This window comes from Kogia breviceps, chromosome 5 (genome assembly GCF_026419965.1).
Source record: "Kogia breviceps isolate mKogBre1 chromosome 5, mKogBre1 haplotype 1, whole genome shotgun sequence".
Taxonomy (NCBI): Eukaryota; Metazoa; Chordata; class Mammalia; order Artiodactyla; family Physeteridae; genus Kogia; species Kogia breviceps.
This window is the reverse complement of record NC_081314.1, coordinates 29,709,696-29,720,800: the sequence shown is the minus strand read 5'-3', so window position 1 is coordinate 29,720,800 and position 11,105 is coordinate 29,709,696. Positions and strand designations below refer to the sequence as shown.

The following is an 11,105-nucleotide window of genomic DNA, read 5'->3' as shown; positions in this document are numbered from 1 at the left end:
AGAGATAAACACTTTTTTTATGGAGAAAGCTGTTTTGGAAACTATAAGATCTCCCCACCCACACCTCCGCATTTTATTGGATGATTAAAGAAAAAAAATCCAGGGTCAGCTTTACATTTGTCCCCCAGTGGGCAAAAATGTCACAGACTGACCGCAGAAAGATATGTCTCCACGGAAATTCAGTTTGAATCCAGAGGTTCGAATGGATTCTGTGGTGCTGCTGGACACCTCAGCTGCGAGGCGATAGGCACTGGTGGATAATCAATGAGGAAATCTGTCTGCCCTTGAGGACTGCTTCCAGTGGACATTCGAAATCTGGCTGCCTTTTTAATCACCTCTTCAATGGCCTCTTACCTCAGTCACCAAAGAAGAAAATTCAGATATCTTAATTTTAATGAGGGCATTTGATCCAGTGCTCAAGATAAATATAACCCTGTGTAGTACAGAGAAGGTTTAGTGGGAAATGGTTGGCATTCTTTCTTGGTAAAGGCATGGGGAAAGGAGAGAGAGGGAGAGAGAGGGAGGGAGAGAGAGAGAGACGGAGAGAGAGAGGCAGAGAGTGTGAGGGAGAGAGAGGCAAACAGCGTGGGGAAGACAAAGCACAGATAAGCAAGGCTCCTTGCAGCCCTTCGTGGAGAACTTGACACTTTCCAGACCGCAGCAAGCATGGTTGTCCTGAATCCAGTGACCCTGGGAATTTATCTTCAGCTTTTCTTCCGCTTCATCGTGTCTCAGCCCACTTTCCTCACCAGCGTGCTTCCAATTTCAGCAGGTAAAGCAGGACCATAACTTCCCCGTCTCCCCTCTTGTCGGGCAGGGGAGGGAGGAGGGCTATTCTGCAGCCGTCCTGATGTTTCTCCCTTTCCCCTCGGGGTGGAGAGAGGCTGGGAGGGTGCCGGCCCCAGCAGCCTCCGGTCACCCGGCCAGCCCCCTTTGGGACGCCCCTTCTGTCCTTGTCCCCGCCCGGCTGCTCAAAGCCAGAGACCCTTGAACAGACTGATTCTTCCCCTCACTGGCTGCAGGGTTGCATTCGGGTCGGGAATTGTGGCGAGCTTAACAGAGGCAGAGAGGAAGGCAAGTGAGTCGTCCAGACATTTCGATAAATACACCCCTGAACCCTTCGCGGCGGGCTCGGCCCACAGGGGATGCTGTGCAGCGGGCTGACCGGGAGGGAGTCCCGTTGGTTGTCCCGGGTCCAGGGGCCCCTGCAGCCTCAGGACCAGGTCTCCGTGTCTCTGGCCCCGTGGGCTTTCCTGCTGGGCTTTCTCCCCGAGGTGGGCTTCTCTTCGGCCTCAGCGAAGAGGGGAGGTGGAGGGGCTGCAGGGGGCAGGCAGGCCCGGAGCTGGGCGTAGCACTGGGGGTGGGGAGAGGGCTCTTTCCGCCCCCGGCCTGGCAACCTCTCCTGAGGGCTCCAGGCTGTTGCCCTTGTCCTGCCCGACCCTGAGCAGGGGAAGTATTGGGTTACCGGCACAGCCTGTTGAAAGCTTTCTGAGGAAACTCAGATGTTTCTGGAGGGCTTGAGGGGTGCGGACAGACCCCAGGCTTGGCAGCCGGTCCCATCACAGCCCCCCGCAGTTCTCCTCAGTCACCCCTGGCTCACCCCAGAAAAAGCCGTTTCCGTCACACCCTCCAGCATGCACCTCAGAGGTACTTGAGGCAGAAGTTTCACTCCCACCACCTTCACTAGACACAGGCTCTCTGGGAGGGAGGGCACAGCTCTGGATGCAGTCCCCAGCCCTCTCCATTCATAAGAATGGCTCAGTGACCCGTTGAGCTGCCAGCATCTGTGGGCCCTGAGGGAGGGACTCCGAGGAGGGCGTGGGGCTAATTATAAACGTGTGAGAAGCGGGAGGAGAGAGGAGGGAGTTTGTGGAGAACATTGGAGGTGGGGGGCAGGAAAGGTGGACTGCTGTGCTGCCACATGTGTGTCGGCGTGTCCCACCCCCAGTTCAGCCTGAGAGCGCCAAGCTTCTGGGAGTGAGTGGGTCATTATTTCCCGATTCAGGGGGGGGAAGCTTCATAGTTAATTTGGTCTGCTTGGTGGTTCTTAACCTTGTCTGGGCCATAGCTTCCTTGGAGGATCTGCCAGAGGCTCAGGACTCAAAGAAACTCAGGCTTCTGGTCCCAGCCCTGCCTCTGGCGGGCTCTCTGGCTTCTGGCAGGTGGTTGGCGGTAGACTGTAAGCACCATGCGGGCAGGGACTGTGTCTGCCTTGACCATTATCACTAGTTAGGCGGGGAAATATCGGGTAGATGCCCAATAAATAGCTGGTGAGTGGATGAGTGCATGAAGGAATGAAAACTTTTCTCATCTGTAGATTGGAGTCTGCCATCATTTTGTACCACTTGATTCAGGTACAGCCAAAATGGCTAATGAGTTCTGAAAGCTGGAAAGAAGAGGACCTCTGATTTTCTTTGAACTCCTTGCCCTCGAGAGAGCCTCGGCACAGCTTAGACATCTCTTAGGCAAGACTTGGTACAGACACTTCCGGTCAGGGTAACAGCAGGAAGGAGAAATAACTCAGATGGTTCAAGAAAAGACTGGAATGAGGGACCCGCTTTCAGGGGTGTGGGTGGGTTTAGGGGCACCAAGAAGGAAGGTTGAGAAATGAGCAGCCAAGGGAAGCCTTTACCACCCCCGTGCTTGAGGGGGCAAGAGGACCAAGTGGGGACCTGGATCCCGGGGAGATTTGGGACCTTGGAGGAGGGGCTGCTGAGAGGAGCCTTGGTCACAAAGGGACCCAAAGCAGAAGAAATACCCCGACCGACCACTCTCCCCTCCAATCTGACCACCTCTTGGCAGTGCCTCTCATGGCCAAACCCAACCGGAAGCCGGGGCAGGGGAGCCCCTTGATGCAGTCACGGGGGTCAGCCCCTGGCTGAGTGAAGGGAGTGGGAAGTGAAAAGAGGTAGCCCACCTGTCCATAGGCACTTCCTCGTAAACTGCTACATCCAGGTCTTCTGGTGGGGAATGTGCTCTTTAAACATTTGGTAAAACAATGGGGTAGCTCTGGGGGGAATCACTAAGGTGTCAGCTCAACAGAGCAGAAAAAAAGAACATCTGCTTCCTCCTCCTTCCTCACTTTGCTTTGTCCCCTTATTCTTGTCGCCAGGGCTTCCTGATAGCACAGTTCAGAAATACTCTTATGCCCTGAAACGGGAACTGTTCCTTAACACAGGAGAGCTTTAATCCTTTCAAAAGTTTCCCACAATCTGATGTGAAATAGTCTGTATTCAGAAGCTCATAGATTCTTAACTCTTCTGAAGAAGCCCAGCCCTGTGCACATAGTGAAAAGTGCCACCAGGAAGTCTTTTCATTCCACCCACCGTAGCTTAGTGATCGCCTACTGTGTGCCTGGCACTGTGCGAAGTGCTGCAGGGGACACAAGACAAGCAGGACGTGCAGGCCCCAGAGACTGGCTGGGATGGAGGAAGTGCTCTTACAGGCCTGTGGGCTGGTTCTTTCCTTCACTCTCTTCAGAAAAGACTGGATTCCAGCAACGCCAGACACAGCACAGCTCTGTGGATCAGATGTTCATTGCCTGGCAGCCTCCACTATCGGGTCCCTGAGAGGAGCAGGAGGGAGCAAAAAGCATCAAAGAGACCAAAATTGATGATAGCAATCCCAGCACTAAAGCACCCGCCCTGGATACAGAGAAACCTAGCTCAGGCCCTCACTCCAAGCCTGTGAACTCTTAGTGGGACATCATCCTTGCAGGCTCAGTGGGCAGGCCTCTTGAGGGTGGTGACATAGCCGTAGCACAGTAGATTGGGGAGGAGACTGCTGCTTAAGATAAACACAGTGACAACAAGAACAACAAAGACAGCTGATAAAACTGATTACAGGAAAAAATGGCAAAGAACCAGGGAATAGTTCTGAGATCAAAAAGGATAGCCGATTGGAATTTCTAGAGCCTCCATCCTGTATGTATCCCCTGAGGGCGCCACTGATTTACTGCTCTCTGGTTTGCACTGTGATGAGTGTGAATGACCCAGTGAAGACAGACTTGTACTCACTTCATTTTGCCTAAGAAGGCAGAGATGTGTCGGATATATTAATTTCTATTGAACATGGCCCTAAGATTTAAAGTGTCAGGAGCCCTAACTTTGGTGTCTTTTAACCCCTGCCGGGTGATACACCACCCTAACACTCAGTGGCTGAACAACAGTTGTTTATTGTTGAAGTTCATGTGTCTGTGGATCAGCTAAGGGTCATCTGATCTGGCCTGGGTTTGGCCGGCCTGGCTGGACTCGCTGTGGTCTGTGCACTGACTCAGCCCCAGGGTCCATCCTCGGATGTGGCTCTGTTGTTGTACAGTTTCTAGAATGTGGTGGCACAGACCCAAGGACAGTGATATTTATAGAATGAAAGGCCTTCTGCACACTTCAGTCTCTCACAGCACCCAGGATGGGTGTGGCCTCACTCTCGATTTTCAGATGGAGAAATGCAGGCTCAGAGAGGTTAAGTGACTTGCCCAAGATGGCACAGCTGGTGCGGGGATAGCTGGAAACTGGAAGCCTGCGCGCTGACTCTAAGTCTAGTGCTCTTACCAATGTAGACCAAATCTGCTATGGCCATGGATAAACGGTGATAGTAGTTTTTAAGGTCCTGTACCCCAGCCTCCAAAAACCCAGCTCCAGGTCCTTATCCCCTGCACTCTCCTGCCTTCTCCTCAGGACATCAGTGCCTGAAGCTCTTAGCAAACGATTGAGACAAGGACTTCATACTAAAGGGTGCATGACTTGCCAGGGTACTGGTTTATCTTTCTTTGGAGGTATTTGTGTTGTAACAGGAGTTAAAGATCTAAGCTAAAGGATGCTCTGGTGAGATGAGCTTCAACCTGAGCATTTTGGGGAATGAGGCTTCCTGGAGCCAGGGGAACCCCATTTCACAGACATTCTCTTCAGGGGTGTGAGCCAAACGACCCTATGCCCACAGACACACGTGGCTTCCCTTCTCCAACATGGGATTTCTCAGGCAGGCAGGAACTCTCCCGATGATGTTTGGGTCCAGGGCTCAGGACAAGATGGAGAGAAGACCCACCTCCAGGCCTGGAGAGTGAGATCTTGTGGAAGCCTGTGAGTTCTGTCTGGGTGCCGCAATCTTCTCCTGTGGGTGCTGGGACATGACCAGGGCAGGCATTTTGTGGCCTATAGGACGTGGTGTCCAGCCCTGCACTCCCCTGACTGGAAGCCAGCCAGGCCACTGCTTGGGACCAATCATGTTCTTGGCAGTAGATTATGGGCCATTTATTTGTGTCTGATGCTGGTCGGCTATTGTTTAATGTTCCGTAATGTACTTCCCAGCCATCTCCTCCGATTTAGCTCCCCATATTTCCTCTGGATAATATAATCAGAGAGGCTTCTTAAATTAAAGGGCCCTCCAGGGGTCCCAGCTTGCCCACTTCACCCTACCCCAAGCCTCTGAATGGAGCAGTGGACCCCTTTCCAGCTCACAGAGGGGTGGGTGTGAGAGAGAGACAAGGACTTTCTCTCCAGAGATCCAGGCCAAGCACCGACATTGTCGCTCACCACACCCAAGCCTTCCTTCCTCAGACCCACGACCATACAAAAACAACGCCACTCCAGAAGGAACAGAAACCCCTCTGACTTCTGTGAGTCACCAAGTAGGCCGGGGACCCGTCTTCTTGAAACGCAGTTCACGTCGTAACTACTGCTTGCGTTGCTCTTATAATTGGTACCGAGTGCCCCCAAACCCCTCATCTTGCCGAGCTTTTCCACAGCTGCAGTGTATTTGCTCTTCACAGTTGTCCCTGCTGTGGGAGCCTTGGGTCTGAATCCTGCCTCTGGGTGATTGTGGGATGCTCACACCGTAACTGTGGTTACGGTGAGCCCCAACTCCCTCATCTGTAAAATGGGTATAGTAGTCTCACAGGATTGCTATGAGCACTTATTCATTCAACAAACACTTAGTAAGTCCCAACTCTGGTACATGGAACTGGGATGCAGCAGTGAGCAGACAAAAACATCCTGCCCACATGGAGTTCCTGTCATCACCCTGAGAAGACTAGTCTCCTGGGCTCAAGGGGTGAATGAAAGACCCTTACAGTAGGGCTGGAGTTTGCAAACCAGCTGCCCAAGGACCGACTCCAGTCTTCATGTGGAGCTGTACTCAGCCATCATGTTGCAGTACCTTTAAAAAAGACAGAGAAAACTTTAAAATTGCCTTAGTTGCTAACATTTAAAATTCAAGTGATTGAACAAATTTTTAAAATATATTTCTGATGGGCTTCCCTGGTGGCGCAGTGGTTGAGAATCCGCCTGCCGATGCAGGGGACACGGGTTCGTGCCCCGGTCCGGGAGGATCCCACGTGCCGCGGAGCGGCTGGGCCCGTGAGCCATGGCCGCTGAGCATGCGCGCCCGGAGCCTGTGCTCCGCAACGGGAGAGGCCACAACAGTGAGAGACCTGCGTACCTCAAAAAAACAAAACAAAACAAACATATATATATATATATATATTTCTGATTTCTCTTAAAAACCAAAAAACCTCTTGGAAACCAGGGCAACCTGGCAGTCCTGACCCACACCACAGCGACTGTTTGACATGGAGCAGCTCCCGAGTCCCCGCTGCACGCTCCCGTCTTACACCTGGGCTGCCTTCCTCATTACCTCTGCCTATCTGGACCATCTGGGTCAGAAGCCCTGCTGGTTTGGACCCTGCCTCATCCTTCTTTAGCAGTCTAGGCATTTTTCCAGACTTCCCAAGCTCTGCAAAGCTCAGTTTGAAACTTAATGCTCTGGATCGGTGGTTCTCAAACTACAGCACTGGTTCTCAGCTCTGGAGAGACGAGAATCACCTGGGATGCTTTATAGGAGCCCAGCGTCCAGGCTGAACAGACCAATTTCATCAGACTCTCCGGGGCATGGGATCAGGCACTGAGAGTGTTGAGAGCTCTCCAGGTGATTCTAACGCCTAGCCATGGCTAACCATTATAGCCAGCATCAGCATCACCTGGAAGGTTTGTTAAGACAGACTGCTGGGCCCACCCCCGGAATTTCTGATGCAGTGGGTCTGGAGTGGCGCCCATGAGTTTGCACTTCTAATAAGATCTCAGGCACTGCTGATGCTGCAGGTCCACGGGCCGCGCTTTGAGGACCACCGCTCAAGGTTGCCCCTGAGTTCCTGTATTAGTTTCCTATGGCCACTCAGTGGTCACATTGCCTTCTTCTTCCGTGTCAGTCTTCCTCTGCCTCTATCTTACAAGGACACCTGTGACTACATTTAGGGCCCACCCAGATAATCTCCCCCTCCTAAATTTCTTAATTTAATCCCACCTGCAAAGTTCCTTTTGTCATATAAGGTAACCTTTACAGGTTCCAGGAATTAGGGTCTGGACCTCTTTGCGGGCCATTAATCAGTTATTCTCCTACAGTTGTCTTTTTCACTGGGTCAAGTGTCCCCCGAGTGCTTTCTTTAAGGACATCAGGCAAGAATACTGTTGTCATTTGAATCCCTTTCCAGAGCAGACCCTGAGACAAGGATTTGGGTGCAAGTGGTGTGCTTGGGAGGTGATCCCAGTAGGGCACTGGGAAACCGAGACAGGGAAGGGAAGGCCGTCAGTCCTGGGGGCGTTCATAAGCCAATTCCTGCTGTGGGCAGCTGGGGCTCAGATCTCCTGGGACCTCAGGGAGAAAGGGGACTGGGATATTGATCCACCAGCTCCTGGGGACATGCTTCCCCAGGCACCTTCCATGACTGGGGATGCCTTCTGGCATAGTTACAGGTGCTTGTGACAGGAGCTGGCAGCCCACAGGGCCTGGCAATTGCGGAGGCCTATGGCAGGGAAGCAGCAACATCTGCCAGCAGCTGTGGTCCTGCTGGCCCTTTTGCAGTTGTTTGCCCACCCTCCCCTTCTGGGAAGCAGTGGTTACAGCTCAGCACCCCCCTGCTGTGATACCAGAGCTGGGGTCCAGTAGCTAAGGGAGCCCCCACTAACACTAATGAAGTTACCTTGCATAGAGCACTGCTTATTTGCTAGACTCTTTACGTACCTGACTTCTAATCTTCACAGCAATTTCACAGGACATTAGTACCCCAGTTTTACCAAAGAGGGAACTACCATTCAGAGAGATGCAGTCACTTGCCTGAGGTCACATAGTGCCAGGGCCAAATTTCCAAATCAGGACTTTCTGGGCCCCAAATTATTGCAGAGGCAGAACAGCCTATTGATTAGGAGTAGGACCTCTGGTGCCATGCTGCCTGGGTTCAAGTCTTGTGTCTCCCTTAGCCTTGTGATGTTGGGCAGGCAAATTGCCTTCTATGTGCCTCAGTTTCCCTGCCTGTAAAACGGGGCTCAGAGTAGGGTTTCACTCACAAAGCAGTCGTGAAGATTAAGTGGGCTAATTATGAACACAAAGAACTGTAAAAAGTGCCTGGTGTGTGATGTATAAACCTTTTCTCTCATTATGTCCAGAACCCCATGCTGTCTCTACACATGCCAAGAGGTCATGATTTCCCCTAAGGTGCATTTGTGTCAAAAGGCAAAAGTCCCAAATACAATACAGACAGTAACTTTTTGCTTAAAATATCCAGTGGGTTAAGGCCAAAAGAGGGGCTCAGCCTTTATCCGTTTTGCATTTGTGAACCAGTCCCTAAAGCAGGGACCCATTGACCAGGGAAGGAGGCTCTTCTCATGATGACCAGCTTTCCAGATGGCTTTAAAAATACACCTGGCCCTATTCCATCGCCCAGCCCGGAGACTCCATTCAAGCCCACCCTTATGTCTCCATGGCAACCAACATAAGCACAAGCCGGAGGCAGGTGCTGGGAGCTGTGACAGCTGCAGGGGAGGCCTGGTGGCTACTGAGGGCTTGCACCATGAACCAGCTGAGGTCTGAAAAAAGAGAGGAAAGAAAAGAAGGAACTGTGAATGGGAACGGGATAGGCTCCTCCCCTCCTGGGCCTCTCTGCTCCTTTCCTCAAGCATCCTGCCACCGCTCACCTGGTCTTCTTGGTAACTTTCTGAGAAGCCTGGAGAGAGCACTGGAGCTTTCCTGCTGCAGCTGGTAGATTTCTCTTGGGACACATGCTCCAGGAAGGACTTTCTGAGACCTGGCATGGGGGTCTTGGGGACCCAGGCAGAAGGGGGATGGGGTGATGATGGCCATCCTACCTGTGGAGGCTTACCTGATGGACTGGGGCTTTCTTACTTTACTGTGACTCAGGGTTTCTTCAAGTGTTTGAGGAGGTATGAGGGGCCTCTATGAGGGGACTTCCAGGTGCGTCATTATTGTTGAGAGTTCAAACCAGGCTGCCCTTTTTGCCCAAACTGAACTGGCTCGGTTTCTGAGATCATCCGCATTGGGGTGGACCTCACAGGGTGGCCCCCCAAAGGCCTCCAGATCCTCTGTGGTCATCCAGAAACCAGATTCTCCACTGCTGAAGTTAGTGTTCAGGATTTACGGGGGGTCCAAATGAGGACAACCCTTTCCCTCCTGTCCCCCTTCCTGAGAGTTGTGTCGGGCAGGTCGTGGCGGGGAAAGTCAACGGTGGGCACGAGTGTCCTGAGGGACGGCCTTGGGTCTGGGTGGCGCTCCCCCACGCTCCGTGGCTGCCCACGAAGTGGGCACCGGCAGGCCAAAAGGCTGTCTGGACGATTCAGGCCCTGGCAGCGCTTTCCCCAGTGTCTGAGTAAATGATTTCTTTTCTTTTTTCCCTTTAATATCCGAGTTGACTGTCCAGCCCGCACTTCCTCTGCTGCGTACTCAGGAAAGCGAGAGGGCACCTGCCTGACCGGCATAGGGCCTGCCGCGCAGCTTCTCTTGTCCAGGTCCAACTAGAAGGTGGCGGCGTGGGGACGGTTCGCCAGCGCGCTTGGCCACCTGCCTGTTTACTAATGTTCCCTGAGAGGGAACAGTGGCGGTGCTAAGGCACTGAGGTGGAACTCGGGAAACCTGGGTTCTCTCTCTTACCTGCCACTGACTCTGGGACCCGTGTACTGTTGGACCAGCCATTTGCTGCCTGTGAGACTCAGTTTTCTCATCTGTAAAATGAAGGGATGGACCAGATTCCAAAAATCCTTTTAGCCATAGACTTTCTTTGACTCTGTCGCTCGCAAGTCACTTGCTAATTTACAGAATTAGCTACTCCACAAAGAAGGGGTCTCGGCACATGTTTCTTTTCCGAGCATTGGCACCTGAGAACTCACGACGTGGCAGGAAAAGGCGTGGGGTTCACATTCAGACAGCTCTGGACTTGAGTGACATCTTTGTGACCCACTAGCTGAGTGATCTTGACCAAGTGGTCTTGGTTTGATTTCTTAACACCTCAGTTTCTACCTCTGTAGAATGGGGTGAGTAAGAGTACCTGCCTCATCAGATGGCAGTGTAGTAGGTACAGAGCTTTGCACTGTGCCCGGAACACAGTTAAGCTCTCGGTCACTGGTTGCAACCATTATGCCAAATGGCAGTGAGAGTGTTGGAATCCAGGCTGCTTGCCTTCTCCCGGGATGATTCATTTTTACTATAATCCCACCTGCTCTTATTCAGTGGCTGGAGAGGTTTGCTCCTGGTGCTGAAGTGTTTCAGAATTCAGAGTCTCCATCGAAAGCCTGCACTGAGCGGGAACCATCACAATGCATGGGCTTTGGAACCAGAGGTCTGGGCTCAGAAGCCCAGCTCCATAGGACCTTAACTGTCAGAGCCTCAGTTTTCCTCACCTGGAAAAGGGGGGCATAATAGAGGGTAATTCGAGGGATTGTGGTGAGAATCAAAGGAGGAAGCATGGGAGAGCACAGTCTGGAAAGCACGGGCTTACACCTGAGGATGATGCCTTAGCTACCGAGTCCTGAGCTGATGGGCAAAGCCCACCCACAGACGCCTCCCCGAGCTGTGAGGGAGAAAGCTCTCACCTCCCCAGACGGGGTGAGCACACTAGGTGCCCCCAGGGCACTGCAGCCTGGGGACGTTCCCTCCATTGGAAGTTGTACAACCCTGTGTGGATCCAGCTGGTAGACAAGTCACTTCCCATATCCAATTCATCCGAGTCAGGAGAATGGGGCCCTCTGTCCACGTGGCATCTGCCTTGTATTTCCATATAAGTCTTGTGCCCTTCAAAATGAACAGCAATGTCAAATCACCAGGCC

At 52.5% G+C, this 11,105-nt stretch overlaps 1 protein-coding gene across 2 annotated transcripts in view; it reads left to right on the top strand.

The window, feature by feature from the left end:
* Positions 1-401: 401 nt before the first annotated feature.
* The window catches only part of COLQ (collagen like tail subunit of asymmetric acetylcholinesterase), a 68,267-nt gene continuing 57,563 nt past the window's right edge, over positions 402-11,105 (top strand). Inside the window, exon 1 of one of the 2 annotated variants that reach the window (XM_059065513.2) lies at positions 402-772. In XM_059065513.2, the coding sequence (XP_058921496.1) occupies positions 667-772 (106 nt within the window). In that variant the 5' untranslated portion in view covers positions 402-666. The remainder of the gene's footprint in view (positions 773-11,105) is intronic. The other variant, XM_059065515.2, reaches the window with a different exon arrangement.